The sequence below is a fragment of the Lolium perenne genome, chromosome 6 (assembly GCF_019359855.2).
Source record: "Lolium perenne isolate Kyuss_39 chromosome 6, Kyuss_2.0, whole genome shotgun sequence".
Classification (NCBI taxonomy): Eukaryota; Viridiplantae; Streptophyta; class Magnoliopsida; order Poales; family Poaceae; genus Lolium; species Lolium perenne.
In genome coordinates this window covers 97,605,020-97,623,792 of record NC_067249.2, presented here as the reverse complement: position 1 = coordinate 97,623,792, position 18,773 = coordinate 97,605,020, and the positions used below count along the sequence as shown (strand labels likewise).

Genomic DNA, 18,773 nt, shown 5'->3' with positions numbered 1-18,773 from the left:
ATTTAACAGCTATTATGAGGAGTTTGCAGATCACAATCCCAGAAGATATAGAGTTAGGCTATCAAGGGGAAGAAATACAGAAGCCAGAAGAAAGCTCACCATTCAAGCTGCTAATAAAAGTTGCAAGCTCAGTAGGTACGCCAAGAAACATCCCTCTGAAAGTTCTGAATGATACTATGTCTAGCGCTTGGGGAGGAAATTACTGGGTTATTGAACAAATAAAACCAGCCATGTATGTAGCTTATTTCAGAAATGAAGATGCTATGGATTTTGTGCTCAAAAGGCAACCCTGGTCAGTGGAGAGTGATAATCTTTTGTTTGAATGGATAAATCCAAAAGATGCAGACAGGGATGTAGAGGACTACCACTTGATTCATATATGTACCGATAAGAGTCTATGGAGTGCCGTAAAGATTCGAACTCCAAGTGCTGATGAGATTTGTCATAGACAATATTGCCCAGCCTTCGAGACTTGCATCCACCACCGTAAATCACAATGACGAGTTAGGAAGGATTATATCCAAGCATATGCAAGAATGGAGATCCAGAAGCCAGTGAAAGATAAGGTAAAGTACTATATATCGCCAAAGGAATACATTCTCTTTTACTTGAACTATGACAAAGTAAAGAGGATTTGTATTTTACGTGGCCACGATGTTTCATTCAGTGCAAAATTGTCCAAACAGGACAAAGTTAATCAGGCACCTCCAAAGCATAAACGTCAGTACTTCCTCAGTTCCATTTTCAAATATAGGAATCTGGACTTCCCAAGCAAAAAAGATCCCAGTTGAAGCTTTCCAACAATCAAATATAGTGGGAGGTCTGGCGCCGGAATTCAGAAGAGACTTCAAAATGGAAAGAGCAGCGAAAGCAAACCAACTCTCGCTGTCCAGATTTAAAATCTCAGATAAGAACGAAGATCGAAACACGGCCACTGAAAAACTTGGTCTTACAAGCAACCAAGCTAAAGCTCAGTTGACACTAGAGTCAACTTCCTTCTTTGGCGACCCATTATTCGCTCAACCAGAGTTTAACCAAGCAGCTTTTTTCAAGCATAAATCAGTAATTGATCCAACCCCACAACAGAGGCTAAAAAGACATGCTGAACCAGAGAAATTTCCAATTCAAGAGGAAATGCAAAATGCAGAGATGAGAACAGAGCATCCTCTGGCTGCTGATCTGAGTAAAGTGTATTGCCCACCGCATAAGCGCAAACAGCAAGTTCCAGAAAATAGTGACATAATTCAGAAGTCAAGTCAGACTCTTGAGCAGCAGCATCAATGTTCATTCAGGTTTACTGGAGGAACATCACAGCCCCCTCCATGTAGCCGGAAAAAACTCAGAACATATAAAAGGCATCGGTGTAATGAAAAGATCCAATATGTGCAAGCATCTACCTCTGATCTTATCCCAAAAGAGAACCAATTCTGGAAACCATTAGCTACCAGTCTAGCGAATTCTCTTGACAAGTCAGTCAATGTAACTCACCAAGTTCAGAATCAACTTAACAAAGATCCAGGGAACAACAGAGAAACGTTGTACATGGAAGAGAATGAGGAAAACTCACAAAAAGAAGAACAGGCAGCGGCGCCAGCCTTCAAGGCGCCACGGGCGCAATGAGTCTTATAAGTTGGAACTGTCAAGGTGCAGGCAAGAGCCTTGACAGCAACAAAATGTCATATCTTGCCAGGTTGATGTACTCCACAAATGCTAAGGTGACATTTATTTCTGAAACAAAAACCTCTAAATTCAATAAAGTTCATCTATCCAATCATTTTAATATGGCCAACAGCTTTGTAGTGCCATCCGAAGGACGCTACGGAGGACTTTGGCTGCTTTGGGACATCGACATTGACCTCAAGATCAAAAGCGCCAGTAATAATTTAATCTTAGCGTCCCTTGTAAATACCTCTACTAAAGAAGCATTTTGCTTAGTTTGCATGTATGGAGATCCTAGTCACTCCAAAACTAGAGATTTATGGAATCAAATCTCTGCTTTTGTCGATGAAAATAGAGGGAAGCCTTTACTTTGTATGGGGGATTTGAACGAGCTTATGTATCCCCAAGAAAAAAGTAATATAAATGATGTTAATTACTCTCGCTTGCACTTATTTCGATCTCTTGTCAAAAATTGTGGTCTATTTGATTTAGGTTACAATGGTCCAGCCTACACTTGGTGCAATAAAAGGTATTCCTCTAAACCTCTTTATGAAAGACTGGACAGATTTTTAGCAAACGCAGAGTGGAGCAATCTTTACCCAAATGTAAACATATACAACTTGCCTATTTTGCAAGGTGATCATGCCCCGGTGATGGCAGTTCTCCATTCCAAGTTTAAAAAGCCCACTTATTATTTCAAATTTGAGAATTGGTGGTTACTTGAAGATGATTTTCAGGAAACAGCAATGCAAGCTTGGAATACTTCAAAGAATCAGCCTTTTACCACAAGAACTAAACACCTTGCAGGAGCCTTAAAGAATTGGAGGAAGAAAAAGAAACCACTCCAAAATCAGTTGAATGATATAGAGCAGAAAATTAAAGAGATCCAAGAGAAGCCCATCCAAGAACAAGATCATAATGAAGAAGAGAAGCTATTAATTTCATATGATCAAACTATGACAAGGCTAACGGAATATTACAAACAAAGAGCAAAAAAGCATTGGGCCATCCATGGTGATAAAAATACAAGGTATTTCCATAATTCTGTCCTGAAAAGAAGAAGAAGAAATAGAATAGTCTCCATCAATAACACAAAGGGTCAAACCACCTTAGATCCTGAAGAAATAGCGCAATGTTTTGTGAGTTACTTCAAAAATATCTTCTCTTCTTCTACTACTACTTCTATGGGTCAAACTCCGCATGTTTTGTACACAGGGATTATACAGGATGACTACACCAACTCCACTCCAGATAAAGAAGAGATCTGGAGCATTCTAAAAGAAATGAGGAATGAAGCTTCTCCAGGACCTGATGGTTTAAATGCAGCATTCTATAAAGCAGCATGGAACTGGATTGGAGATGACATAACTAAGCTGGTACAAAATTTCTATCACAATGGATACCTTCCACAACAATTAAATGAAACTAGCATTGCTTTGATTCCAAAAAAGTTGCATTGCTCCACTCCTCAGGACTTTAGACCTATCAGCCTTTGCAATGTTATTTATAAGATTATTGCCAAGTCTCTAGCCAATAGAATGAAGCCACATCTCCCAAACAGAATAATAGATGCTCAGCAAGCATTCATAGAAGGAAGGAGGATCTCCAATAATGTGATTGTGGCACAGGAAATAACACACTCCTTTTCCTTATCCTCATGGAAACATCAAGCTTTTATGATCAAGATAGACTTGGCAAAAGCCTTTGACCGAATAGAATGGGATTTCATTTTCATGGCTCTTCAAAAACAGGGATTTAGTGAGCACTTTATAAATCTAGTTAAAGCCTGCATCTCAAATTCTAGATTCTCAGTAATAATTAATGGAAATCATCATGGTAAATTTAAAGGACAAAGAGGCATAAGACAAGGCTGCCCTCTATCCCCTTATCTTTTTGTTATAGCAATCAATGAATTAGCTGTAGAGTTACAAGAAGAACTTCTAAACAAAAATATCCAAGGAGTTTCATTGGGTCCAAACTGTCCTCCTATATATTCCTTGATGTTTGCTGATGACTTGCTAGTATGTGGTCAAGCAAATCAGAGAGAAGCAGCGACGATCTGGAACACTATAAATACTTTTTGCAAACGATCTGGCCAAATTCCAAATTGGAGCAAATCCTCCATCCTATTCAGCAAACATGTCAATGAGGCTCAGAAGACCTTAATTAAGAAAATCTTTATGGTTGAGGAAATGAACAATCAATCTATACATCTTGGTCACCCTCTTATCTTACCAGCCAAGAACAGATCTCAAGCATATGAATTTGTTCTTCAAAAAATCAGATCCAAGCACAGTTGCTACAAAGCAAATAAACTGTCGCATGCGGCCAGATTGGTGCTTATAAAATCGGTTCTCTCTTCAATTCCAGTTTATTATATGGCCAATATTCTTTTCTCAAAGAAAATATTGGCTAAAATGAATGCCATCATGAGAGACTTCTGGTGGACAGGGATACAACAAGAAAACAAAACCAAGCCAATCTATTTCAAAGCCTGGACAGAAATTTGCAAATCCAAAAAAGAAGGTGGCCTAGGAATCAGAAATATTGAAGCAGTTAATAAGGCTCTTCTTCTAAATGCAGCTTGGAAAATAGCTACAACCCCGGAAAGCAATACCACTAAAATTCTCAAAGCAAAGTATTTTTACAACACTTCTTTTTTGGAGAGCCAATACTAAAGTCCCCAAGTCAGCCTTCTGGACATCTATTCTCAAAGTAAAAGACCATCTTGCTAATGCTACAACTTATCAATTATCAAGAGGCAACACTAGTATATGGTCCGAACCTTGGTGTCCTTTCTGGAAAGACATCCACAGTCTTCTTAACATTCAAGACAACAAATTCGTTTACCCTGACTCTGTTTCTGATCTATGGGTACCTAACACAAAAACCTGGAACCTATCTCTACTCACTACTCTATTTGGTAGCCATATAGCTAATGAAGTGGCAAACATTCCTATTTGCAATGATGATGGAGAAGATGTCTTGATCTGGAAATATACCCCTTCAGGTATTTGCTCATCTAAAAGTGCTTATCAAATTTTTGACCCATCCTTCTATGGGCATAATGCAGGACCACATCAAATTATCTCTCCTCAATCAAGAAAGATTCTCCAGGAAATATGGAAATGTGATAACATCCCACCAAGAGTTCAAGTTTTTGGTTGGAGGCTTATGAGAGGAGCAATAGCCACTGGTTTGAGAGCTGCAGCGAGATCTAAACATATTGATCAAAGATGCATTAGATGTGGCAACAATGAAGATGATTTCCATCTTTTCTTTGATTGCAAATTTTCTCAAGCTGTTTGGTTTGCTTCTCCACTTGGTCTCAGAGTTGAAGGACTGAAACGTTTAGAAAATACTCATATTCAGGAAATCATAGGCTACATTCTCACGTCCTACAATAACAAGGAGTCAATTCCAACAATCCTAAGTATCCTTTGGAGCATTTGGAAAGCAAGAAATGATCTCTTATTCAACAAAATCAAGTGCAGTCCAATGCAAGTCCTGTACAAAGCAAAAGCACTCCAGGCAGAAAAAGAAACTTTCATCATAACAAAGACGCCAACGAAAACAACAAAGGAGGAAATTGAAAAAAGCTACAAACAACCACAACGTGATTGGAAAACAACAGTAGGAAGTCCCAACATTTTCACTGATGCAGCCTGGAATTGCAATGTAATACCAATAACTGCAGGCTCAAACCAAAAGGAAAATACTGGAATTGGAATCTACTTGAAATGGAATAGAGAAGATCATGAAGCTATCTATATTCAGGCGACGTCAAATGCCAACTCAGCATTGCAAGCAGAGGCTCAAGCGATGGAAGCGGCAGCGCTAGTCGGAAAAGCTTTACAAGTCCAAAACCCAAGATTCCTAACTGATAGCTTAATTCTAGCACAAGCAATTCAGAGAGGGGATCCAGCTAATCATCCTGGGCATTGGAGCATAAGACCAAATCTTAATCAGTTTTTCAAACACTCTCAGGGACTGAAAGCCAGAATCATTAAAATAAGGAGAGAGAACAACAGGGAAGCTCACAATCTTGCACAACAGGCTATCAGAATTCGCAGTTTAAGAGTTTATCTCTACAATTGTTCTAAACATCCTTCACATCAATGCCATGTAATTGCTGTAATCAGCAACCTAAATGTGCACTCTTGCACATTATTGTCTGTAACTTGTAAATGATTTGAAATGAATATATCTTTAAGTTGCCCAAAAAAAAAAAAAAGAAGTATATAACCTGTATACTATGTACAAACCTGTATAAAACCTGTATAATACACCAGGCAGTATAAAATCGAGTATACATGTACAATGTTCTGTGTCGCACCAAAATATAATTCAGTGGCGCACCTTTTTCTGTGGTGCATCTGGAACGTGTGCGCCACAGAACATCTTATTTCTGTGGCGCACCACACCATGTGCGCCACAGAAACCATAATTCTGTGGCGCACGGGACAGTGCGCCACAGAAACCTTATTTTTGTGGCGAAGTTCATGCGCCACAGAATCACTTTTCTGTGCACCACTGATGAGGCTTTTCCTACTAGTGTATATTGAACATCAAATTATTGAGAGATGGGAATAATGGGATTACACTTGTGCAATCTCATTATGTTGAGAAGGTATTGAGCAGATTTGACTATGCTGATTGCAAATCTTCTCTCACACCTTATGATCCTAGTGTCTTGCTTCGAAATAATGAAAAGGCAACTAAAGATCAATTGAGATACTCTCAGATCATTGGTTCACTCATGTATTTAGCTTGCGCTACGAGGCCTGATATCTCGTTTGCTGTATGCAAACTTAGCCGGTTTGCGGCCAACCCGGGAGATGATCATTGGCATGCTCTTGAGAGGGTGATGCGCTATCTAAAGGGACCATGAGTTATGGAATTCATTATACCGGGTATCCAAGAGGACTTGAAGGGTATAGTGATTCCAATTGGATTTCAGATGTTAAGATGAAGGCCACAAGTGGATATGTTTTCACTCTTGGTGGTGGCGCTGTTTCCTGGAAGTCTTGCAAGCAGACCATCTTAACGAGGTCAACTATGGAAGCAGAACTCACAGCATTAGATACAGCTACTGTCGAAGCAGAATGGCTTCGTGAGCTCTTGATGGACTTGCCTATGGTTGAAAAACCAATACCGGTCATCCTCATGAACTGTGATAATCAAACTGTGATTATCAAAGTAAAAAAGTTCTAAGGATAATATGAAAAGTTCCAAACATATCAATTGGAGATTGAAGTCTGTCAGAAAACTGAAGAACTCCGAGTGATAGCATTGGATTATGTCCAAAGTGCTAAAAATCTGGCAGATCCTTTCACAAAAGGACTATCAAGAAATATGATAGACCTTGCATCGAGGGAGATGGGTTTGAGACCCACTTGAGTTGCCGAGGGGGTAACCCAACCTATGTGATCGGAAATTCCGTGAACTACGACCTAGGAAAACAAACCGGAGCAACTGAGTTGAGAGAAAATTTAATACTCCCACTCCGCTGCAGATGCAATTCTCTCATAGCTACTGTAAGGCAGGTTGACAATGTCTTAATGTGTTCTGAGCGGCTCTTGATGAGCGAAGACGCTGTCCTAGAGGGCGATCTTTAAAGTACACACCTATACGAGTGACACTACTGGTCATAATGTGGGAGATTTGGGTGAATCTCTAGTAAGCTCATGAAGGGCCGAGGAGTATGACTTATAAGCTCCACCCGATGGGAAGGCTATGGTAGCCTAGTACCGTGCCGGCATTGAGCGAAACTTGCTACACAAAGGCGACAATTCAAGGCATAATCCATTGTTCGGTTGTAGTCAAGCGTAGCTCCTTGCCTAGGTGGAAGTTCAACTTAACGGTCTCCACGAAGTGCGGGTATATTAAACAGTGAATGGAACTAATGTGTCATCTGATGTGCATATGAGATCTGGTGGGGGATTGTTGAATGTAGATGGGCTGCAACCCAGTTAGGCAGCCCATGTAGTCTACAATTCCTGAAATCTCAAGGCCCATCACGTTGGCAGCTTGGAACAGTCTTGGGGGACAAAGTTTAGTCCCACATTGCTAGTTGGGAGAGAGTTGGAGTGGTATATAAGGGCTGCTGTTTTCTTTCCCGGTCGCGATGTACGTGCTTTTCCTCTTCTACCTTGCACTGACTTGTTCCATGTTTAGATCTGATGCATGTGCTTAGTCTGATGTGTATGGTTAAGTATGCTTGTGCATCTATAATGTTGCTTTTGGTAATTAAACTCACACGAAATTTGCCTAATAATCTAACACAGAGTGTCAAAAGAAAAGATAGACAAAAAAGTCCAGGAGACATATATGCCCAGTTCTTCCTTTGAAAGAAGACTCGTGTGTGAGAGATGCACACTTGGGGGGAAAGGGCGGGAAGAAGAAAGGTGGACAGCGATGCCCTCTTGAAAATGGCGGGTTGGAGAAATCAAACATACAATGGGTAGAGAGATGCTTCAGACGATGGCCTCGACTTTTTATTCTCTCGCTGGCCAGCATGAGGTTAACCCTTTAGTGCAGCCTCCCTAGAGCAACACTTCCGTTAGTTTTTTCAAAGTCTCCTTAAAAGGTAGAGTTCAAATCTTCAAAGGCAGCATATATGCGAGAACTGTAAGATCCCTGTACCTTTAATTGCAAAGGCATTCTCACTTAAAAGGGTCATGTTTGAGCAATTTCTCTCCCAACTTATTTCCGAACGAGCATCTTCACCAAGACAACCAATCTCACCCCAATGTCAAAAAACAGACCAAAGGTCTTTTTCCTTCCCCAGCAGATTATCTATCTCACCTAATACGGAGTACATATTTTTTTGAGGGTGCCACATCATACTCCCACTTTTGACCCATTCCATAGTTCCATACAAAAATGTATGCTATCGTATCATCTTGCAGGGTTTAGTGAATCTAAAAAATATATCTTGCAGGGTTTAAGGACGAATAAATGATCATTCACATTTACACAAATTCCCATTTCCTAAATATGTGGTACGAATGCAGTGTGGAACGCTTATAACAGATGCATCCCGTTTTTCCGTATACAAAGATAGCACATGTACAGACAACAACAAAAACAATTACACATTGAATTATACATCAAATAAACCACAAAGCTTTAAACCAAGCGATATCTATGTACAACATCCAATCATAAATCTGAGTCAACTGGTGAGTTGGGGTGCAGGAGCAAACTTTTACCGGTTGGACCATGACTGTCTTAGAAAAATTACTCTCCTTCAGCAAAAAAGTTGGGTTCTGCCGGCTTCTGTAGCAGCCTTGCAGGCACTCTTTCCTGCAAACGAGCCTTTCGGGTGGCGTTACGCCGTAGGATCCGCATCATGTTGCCAGCAAAACGCGAGGCATACAGTGCCGCGCCAAGACTGAGCTTGGTAGAGTCGTCGCTTACGATCGCTGCTTGCAACCTCTTCTCCTTCTCAAACAAAGCATCTTCCAACTTCTTTCTGCAATATCTGTGCCAAGCTGCCTGTATGAAACAAGCGGCCCAGGTTCTCCATTGTTGTGAGTAGAACCTAAAAGTGTGCTGGAGTTGTTTGCTATGGAGTTTCCTGAACTGAGTGGCCACAAACTTCAAGTCATCGGCCCTCAGAACAAAGGCTTCCACTTCAGACAACGTCTTCACTGTCCTGGTTGAGCTGGGAAGGTTCGAAACTGCAGCGGGGTCAAGAGCCCAAGTGAGGAGCTCTTCACCGCAGAAGTCTCCCCCTTTCAGAACATTGGAGTTGAAGAAACCACTCTGCCCACCATTTGTTGTCGTACTCTCCAAATATCCTCTCATGACGAATAGCATTTCATTCACTGGGTCTCCTTCTCGAATTATGCAGCTGTCTTCAGTGTACAGCATGGGCTTTAGACGATCACACATCGCATCCAGGAGCTGCTCGTCCATGTTTTCAAACATAGGAACCTGCAAACAGTGGAAAAGGGCTAAGCCGAGAGACCTAACTAACTGTCAAACCTGGAGCTTTCACTGTGTGATTTAAAAACCCTCACTAATTCTACTGCATATGCAACGGGTGGACAGTAGGTGTCAAGAATATCCAATTTTCCGCATATGATTTGATACAGTTTGTACAGTTCAGCCTGTAGAGCTCAGCACTGGAAATGGGAATACTGGAACCATGCCACTGCAAAGTTTCAACTCTGAAAAATACTGTTGGATGTGAGTATGAGTGTGGGTCCAGGTCTCACATGACATGACACTGATACATCTGGTGGCATTTCTCAAAACTGGAACGTTTGCATTGGTATGGTTCGGTATATTTCCATTGGGACGGTGAGTGTGTGTGACCCCCGACAATAAATGTGATACTGGACAGGGATAATCAAGCTATAATAAAATACAGTAGAACCATGTAAGGATATAGTATGAGATTTCCCTAAAAATGAAAAGATGTGAGAACATACCTTCTTGAGAAGTGATAGACAAAGATGTCGCTTTATCTCTCTCCTAAGATCCTTGGGAAGATTCATAAGAAGGCCCTCTTCATCAACTCCTCTTGTTTCTTGCCACCTGTATTGTTCGTGACGCAGTATTCGCTCCTTGAGGTTCTCGGGAAGTAGTCGATGTGCCATCCATTGCTCCGTGTCGCGCCTTTTCACTCTCATTTCTTCTATACGCACAGAGGCTGATTGTAAATAGGTCTACAAAATCGAAAGAAGGAATTAGGACTTGTTGAAATACTTGTTCCCGGTAAATATATAATTAAAATACCTGTTCCTGCTTACACTTTTAAAATGTACTTCAGCCTTTACATATATAATAACAAATACACACTGGACAAATAATCAGGAGCCACTCTAAAGTGAAATAAGAAATGATGATACATAAAAAAGAATACAGATCAGTTATAATTTGTTGGTTGCAGAATCTCATGTTACTGTTATCCCATATTTTTCTGAGAATAATCAAGTTGCTAGAGTACCAGCTCTTGTTAGCCGCTGACATGATTATGGTGCCTACTGTAAAGGCTACTAGTCTAGACTCTTGCTAGAGGGCTTGGACTTATGCCTGGTACTTGAATATAACACTGATATAGGGTACTTGAAGAATTTCGAAGTTGATGCAAAATGTGTGTTCTGCAGCGGACAGATAGTAGAGGATGGCTTCATATAATATTTATGAATGCACCATTTAGTATTAAGTGCTGAAATTTAATTAATATCTCCTGGAACTGCAGGTTAGATATCTTTGGCATGTTAGCTTTGCCCCATTGTAAAGCTTGGGACAAAAAAAAAACTCTTTTTCAAGGAGCTAGGTACCTTGGAATCAACATTTGGATACACAGAATAACTATAGCTTTGTGAAAAACCCTCCAAACAGTCAAAGGTGTTAAAGATTGATGTTCCGTGTCTACTGTCTAGGACATGGTCAATGCAGTTCGGATTCGGATATCGCATAATTGTGAATTTTTTTTATACTTAGTTGCATGCACTGTTCATCCAAAAATCCAAACTGATGTAGAAGAGTGGGCAATATTCAAGTATTCAACAGTACTCAGTGGGATCGATGTAGGCGCAACTATTCTTTTTAATAGTGTGTTGGCCAGGTCTTGAACTCGACACCTCTTGGCTATAAGACCATATTAAATTGCATGCATCAGCCAGTTCATCCAAAAGTTCGAACTGATGGAGAAGGATGAGCAATATATTTCAACAAGTATAAGCTAGACATAGTCATGTAGATGTGTACATTATGGAGAGTATAGTGTTGCATAGAGTATCGACACAAAATATGCTAAATCTAGGGGTGCACACTAACGAAGCTGGGTAGCAAATCCTGAATATATATAATAATCAAAAACTAACATCATCATGAACCTGGTAACGGTTGTCACGCCTATGCCAACGACACGTCAACTCTTCATAGCTGATGCTATGCTACAAAAGTACGAAATAGCCTATGGAGCTAGCTGTTTCAGGCAAATGGTACCACCACTGCATGCATTTTGAAAGAGGTTCCTTTGGATCCATGTTACCAAGATTAGCAGAACGTATTTAACGAAGACCTTTTCGGATACTAACCAATCGATGGATAGTAATACAAACGCAGATTCAGACAAGAACAACAGCAACATATAAATTATTATTTTCTATGGAAAATGTAGCTCAAAGTACCACTCAGTCATCTAACTTCCATGGATTTGGATAAAGAAAAATAGAAAATCGTGATGTTCACATAGTATTTATCAATTATCATACTGAGAGCTTTATGGATGAAAAATCAAAGCTCTCCAGCTACAGTTTCATTTCACATTTGCCCAAGCAAATGACTAAAATCAAATGAATAGATTAGAGGGGAAGTACAAGGTACCACCGGGTGTTGTTACTCCATGTCTCTTACACCACCTAAATAAACTTGATATACTTCTTTGTCACTTAAGCATACTCATCTACTAACTCTAAGACATGGTAACGCAATCTACATAAAAAAATTGCAAGAGTGTTATGCAATTTTATTAAAAACCTTCGAAAGGAATGTCTAAACAGTATGCACACTATATTACCACATTTCAGTACTCCCTCCGTTCCCGTAAACAAGGCCTAATAAGATTCGCACGACGATTAAGAAGAACCACGCGGCGAGATTAGTTTCTAAACCTGCCCCTCATAAATCTGTGACTTCCTCCTAAATTCTCTCCCTTCCTCTCGTAGCCGCAGCAAATTCCCTAAGACTGCTCATAGTGGGAGTAACTTAGCTAGTAACATCACACAACTCAAGGCATTTTGGTGACATGGCATGGCAATGAATGAAGAAAGAGAGTGGGGTGGTAACTAGCTATGTTACCATAACATCACACACCCCAAGACAAGTTGAGTCTACACCATAGTAAATGGCACAATGCATGACACCACATATTAGTTACTACCCACTATGGAGGTAGTAACTTAAACTAGTAACATATGACATGTTACTAGTCTAAGTTACTCCCCACTATGACTAGCCTAACTAACTGTCAGGATCCACGACCCCACGTTACTTGCTGCCATTAATTCTGCATGTGTTGTTGAAGCCTAGGCCACATGCAAAGCCAATTAGAGCTGCATGCACATCATTTTTTCCTTAAAAACTGCATGCACGGTTAATTATTGGCCAGTTGAGGTGCATGCAAGACTAAAGCACGGAGGGGTACGTTGGAAAAAATCACAAGAACTGTAAACCCATGCCTTACTTTTGACAAAACTTGCAAAAAATATAAACGCCTCATGCAAGGGAGCGGAGGGAGTAGTATATATGTAATACTTAGGTGATCTTATATACTCATATATTCCATGTACATGCCACCGTATGATACGGTATATGAAGTAACGCCCAGATCTACACATACACATAAGGGGAAACACGTCCTAGATTAGATTGTGGTGTGCTTTTAGCATGCCAGAGAAAGGCACAATTTTGCCCTTATTACTTCATATGTATCTATATCTCTTATAAAGCAAAACCCCACTAGAGATTATTTAAGTTGTTATCTTCACATGCAGCATATCCACATCATCACTTAACTGCAACCGTCGGATTTGCATGTCCAACCATCCATCCTGTTGTAGCATAGTGGCAGCGCTCAGGCAAACCAAGCATAAAAACTTTATTTATTTTTTACTGAAGAGCTTAGGATTTAATTCGATGCAGGCATATGAAGGGGTTAAGTCCCCAGCTATTCGTATTCTTCTCCAGTTTCAGTCTGTTGCTCGCCTTCTTCCAATTCACCTGTATACTCTTTTGTTTTCCCCTCCCATCTTATCATCTCACCCTCAACACCTTCAACCCATTGTGATTCGTTCTATTTTCGTCGGCTTCAGTACCTGTTGCTCTTTGACTTGCCGATTCGCTCACACGGCAGGGGCAGCCGCCTGTGGCGCCCATGAATGATCCATGCCCGCCCACCAGTTTTGGGACAGTCAAAGCTGCAACAGCAGTTCGAATGGGACCTGAACAAAATGTTAATACTCGAGTGACAGCTAGGTGCCGTTCAAGCAATCTGTGGTTCCGTCTGCTGCTGCTCCCTCTTCCAATTTCATGCTTCTCCCTCTGTACAACTTTAGTAGGCGCATGCAGAAAAAAATGCATCCATGAAAGACAGAGAGATACCCTTTTCTCATTCTTATTCTGTTTGATGCCTGAGAGATGTTCGCCTGAATGGTTCTACTAAGTAAGAAAGAAATTTCAGAGGTTTTTTACTCAATTCATCTAATGTCTGGATCGACTACAAGGAAGCATTTAATTTGATGTACTGTGGGTGCATACAAATGGGATCAGTTTTCAGCTTCTTTTATTCACATATGGCTTTGTTATCCACCATCAATTTTGATGCCACAACGCTTCCTCAGGGGTATTTCTTGCTATTGGCGGTGGCCATACTGGTGCTCTTTGAGCCATATTTATCCGGTCATGAGAGCAACCAGTAAATCTCCCCAAGGCCAACAATGAAGTATGTGTTTCCTCATTCCCCTCTAAATTAATAATTATTTCTTTGCTCTTTCAGTTGAATGTCAATATAATGTAAAATATATGTTGGCTTTGCACCAATTTGCTTTGTTTCCTTCCCAAGGTTTACACAGAGTACAACTTCAAAGGTGCATTTTCGTTCATGTTTTTTTCATTGTTTACCAAATCCACTACGTAATACAATTGATACTTTTGGATTTATTTAGTTGTCATCGAGACCCATATGTGCGCCAGTAAATTCACGGAGCAACATCCGGGGTATTAATCTAGTTGCAGTAATGAATTAATACAACTTACGCCAACAATAAATGTAATACAAAAAAGCTGGCGTCCATGTTAAAGACTTACCTGCACATTACCAATAAGGAGTGCGAATAAGACTAAACCGGATATCGAGACAAAAACAGCAAACAAATTCTCCCATGTGTAAGTGCTTGTTTTCAGATTTTGACCAAGAGAGCTGCAGTAGGCAAATCAATACATAAATACAATATCTAACTCAATTCAACATTCCTTGGTGGAACACAAACTGAAAACTGATAACAAGAAAATTGTGTGGTTGTTGGGGGAGGGGTGGGCAAACCTTAGACTTTGCAGACCCCACCAAAAGCAGTAGAAAAATTTCTCAAAGAAACTCGTCGACTGTGAAACAGTTGTAAGAGCAGTTGGTAAATTCCAAATATTGGGTCTATGTCAGCGTCACCATTTGTCGCACAAACATCTCTTAAAAAATCATTCTCTCCAGCTGTGGTACTCCCACAATATAAAGATGAAAAACCTAGGCCTCTCTTGTTACATTCATCTCTCCAACAGGTGTCTTCTCTCTTAACGGAAAGAAGGTACCAACCAGCTCCAAATACCTGCAAGCAGTTACCACATCAGTTAGAAATATCTTGAGTATGGCTAACAAGTGTATCGACAGTAGCATGCAGGCTGGTCTAAAATCACAAAGTTCTCAGGTATGACATTTCTAAGTGAACAAGTACATGCTTTTGGATAATATGCTCAGCATCCCCATATCACAATCACATCAGATCAAATATTCCAGGTCTAAATAGAAAAGGGTGATTCATGCAAGCCGCTTTGTTTTAGAATAGACTTGCTAACATTTAAAACAATATATAGTTTAGGCATCTTACAAGATGCAAAGTTTTGGACATGTTTGCTCCTTCAAAAGGAAATCACATGAAGAAATCAAGTGGCAATCAAGGATTGATTTGCACAAAGTAGTAAATGACACCATCATTCTCCCAATACACATCGGCTTATGATTTGCAAAGTAATGTATCTCACCATGACAATTTCATATATGTGCTATGAATACGTGCTACAGTATGTTCTAGAAAACATTGTCCCTGTGCTTTTATGAGCGCACAGCCAAGAGAAGTCAAAGCTAACAAAAAGAATCTAATGATCATGAATCTAGGTTAAACTTTTTATACCATCTCCCAAATGCACCAATTATTTTTAGCTGTGTTGATGTGGGCTCAAAACTGAACTTCATTCAAGAACATTCTTTCAAGCCACAGTACAGAACTATTAAGCAATTCTTCTGGGTTACAACTTACCACCAAGAATAAATATAATGCAAAAAACTAGATACAACAGACTCCAGTTAGCATGGGTTCAGAACTCCAGTTAGCATGGGTTCAGAACTCGAATATGTTAATTCATTTTAGAGAAGGAAAAAAGCAATAATTTAACTATCATTCTTCTTACTAGGTAACGAGTAGAGAACTTACATGACTAGCGAGCATATAAATTAAAAGGTTAAAAGCAGCACCAGCCCATGCCGTCTCTGTAATTATACCAGCCGACCTCGTGATTTGAAGGTAGAGTGGTATTATTCGGACTAGTCGAGGCACATATTGACATGTAACTATAATCATCAATACATCCTTTGCCTTCATAACCTCTGAACCTTGGAGATTGGGGAGCACTATCAATACAAATACCTGGTTATGAAAATGGTGTGGTCATTTAAAGCTTTATGACAAAAGAGATTCATACATAGGACTTTTTTGACATTGTTCCACTCAAAATTAAAAATGGCACGCTCAATTATTCAATTTTATAGGTTAAAAGTATGTGCCCTTGTTGGCATGCCTTGCATGTGCCTCAGAGCTTCAAACATACCAAATTACCAAGAAACTGAACTGTTAACCATTAGCTTATTTGTCAGCATGCTAATTATGGAATGCCCCCACTTAACATTCGCCTGGCCAATCCAACTTATCAGCACTTAACAATTCTGTGCATAGCTGCACTAAACCTTTCATTGCTGAGTCAGTAAGGCTTTGATTCCCCAGTGCTGCAATTCATTACATGGATGTTCCATATGTAAATGCGCTCCGGGCCATTAAGTCCAACAAATTAATTAAAGTACCCTAATTTAGCTAAGGGCAACAGTTTACTACTGCCTTCTTCATAATTTTGCATGAGCAAACTAGTACAAAATTGCAAGCATACAATGAGTTTTAATGGATCCCAAAAAAATTATCAAAATTACTCCCTCCGTTCCATATTAGTTGTCGCTGGTTTAGTAAACACATCATGCTAGATACTTCCACTCTTGCAGGTTAATACACAGTGACATATGAAGTACCTGAGGGAGGGGTAGGACAGCTAGAAAATCAATCACGAAATATGTTGACAGATACCGCTTTGCTATTGCAAATGTGTCTTCGACCAAGACTCCTCGACCAAATACTCTGGAAGATGGGGCAACAAATCCTGTTTTGAACTGGAATATCATATGCAGCAAATAGAAGATATCTGTGAAAAAGCGCAGGATACTTGCTACCCTTGCCAACTTCCTGTCCAGATACAGGCAGTTTTTGTCACCATCAATCAAAGGGATATAGAAGAATAATGGGTCCACAGAAACGGCAATAAGACATGATATCACAAATATCTTGTTCCATCTTTGCAAAAATGGCCCTTGAGGATCGAGAACTCTTGCTTTTGCCTTCTTTTCCTCTGGAGTTGATCTGTTCAGGTTTTCAGAATGCGAAACGTTCCCAAAGAATGACAAGGCTCCTAGAGTCTTATCCTTTAGTGAGTCAAATGCATTATGTCTTTCTTCTGAAATTACCCTCTCTGAACTGACAGAATACTCAGACCTCCAGTCCTGAAATCTGAAAAAAAAAACAAAGGACAGCTTAGACAAGCCAGAATACTGTTCATTTTTATTTTTCTGAGACTACTTATAACATTAACTTGGAGATCTATAAATCTCAACAACAAAAAACTTTGGAACCCTATAGAATATGAACTTTCTGTAAACCATAATGAAGCTGACTTAGGTTTTTCTTTAAAGCAACAAAGTCTTTAGTCCATGGAGAGGGCAGAAACTAACTTCACATATCTCTCTTCTCCGAAAGCCATGGAGCCTTGCTACCACCAGCAGAGGAAAAAGAGGGCCTTGGCAGCAATGGATCAAATGTTCAAGTCCAGCATTCTCCGTTAATCACATCCGGAAATGAGCAAGAAACCTAGGAAGGCACAGAAAGAAAACTCGTGAATACTCGATAACATAGCAAGTAGCCAAGTACAATGAACTGGACAAAATTCTGAAGGCAGAAGATACAACTAAGAATTCAACGCAAGACTGTGTGTAACCCATGAAAATCCAATCTTTCAATCTTTTTTTTAGATTACAGGGATCAGCATCCCCGGTTTCATTGATTAGATCAACGAAACCTGAGCCAATCGTTCAATCTGCAATCTGAGCAGCGTGTTTTTTCAGTCTAGGGAATGGACAGCTTTCTGTGAATAGAAACACGTATTCATTCCTCAGCTTGTAGCAAGAGGGCCAGACGCAAAAGAACGGAACGACGCGATGACGGAAACAACAATTCCCAATTCCTAAGCGAAGGAGCGGTCCCTCCACCTAACCACTAACTCCGTGCAGAGCAGCGGCTCAACAACGACAAGGCCGCATCGCTGGAGATGGTGAAATTCGCTGGAACAAGCTCGTGACTCGCCCCCAGCCGAGAAAGAGCATCGCGCGGGCACGGGCAGCTACAGAGGGAGATCACGGGTCCTGCGAGACGGCACGTCGGGCGCAGGAATGGATCTGAGCTAACTGCGAGCAGAGAGAGCGGATCGGAGCTGCGGCGGAGGCTGTAGGGGACGCCGCCGTAGCAGCAGCAGCAGCAGCAGCAGAGGGCTTACCCGAACGGCAGGTCCGAGTTGGGGAATCGTCGCCGGCCGGTGAGGGAGGGGGGCGAGGTGGTAGTGGAGGGAGCTAGTGGAATGACCAGAAGGGGGCGGAGGAGACGGCGGCGTGTCAAGGGCGGTTTTGCTGTCGTGCCGGCTTCCGCTGCACGATGATGGACTCCGGCTCGACCAGACCGAGCAGCCGGCGAGGGGACGAATGAGTCAAGGCCGTCTCTCTCACGAGTCACGACGGTCCGTCTGGCAGTACGGTAATCCGAAAGGACCTTTCGGATTTCACAATCACACAAGTGAAAACCGTTTTTAAATGGAAAACGATTCTATTCCCCCGGGGGATCACGCGTTTTCAGCCCCCGGGTGGAGGGCCGTTAGATGCACGCATCGCTCCACATGCCTGGCCCCACACTCTTTCCTTTTTTTTTCTTTCTTCTTCCTATCTCTGCCTTATCCTCCTG

The 18,773-nt window shown here is 40.8% G+C and overlaps 1 protein-coding gene across 1 annotated transcript; it reads right to left on the bottom strand.

Annotated features, from left to right (window-relative positions):
- Positions 1–8,620: 8,620 nt before the first annotated feature.
- Positions 8,621–18,496, bottom strand: LOC127307390 (cyclic nucleotide-gated ion channel 1). The gene is given in 9 exon segments (XM_051338118.2): positions 8,621–9,600; positions 10,101–10,337; positions 14,488–14,599; positions 14,723–14,792; positions 14,795–14,999; positions 15,882–16,094; positions 16,745–17,276; positions 17,498–17,633; positions 18,316–18,496. Coding segments are annotated over 8 exon segments (2,097 nt in total). The 5' UTR covers positions 17,527–17,633; positions 18,316–18,496; the 3' UTR covers positions 8,621–8,901.
- Positions 18,497–18,773: the final 277 nt, after the last annotated feature.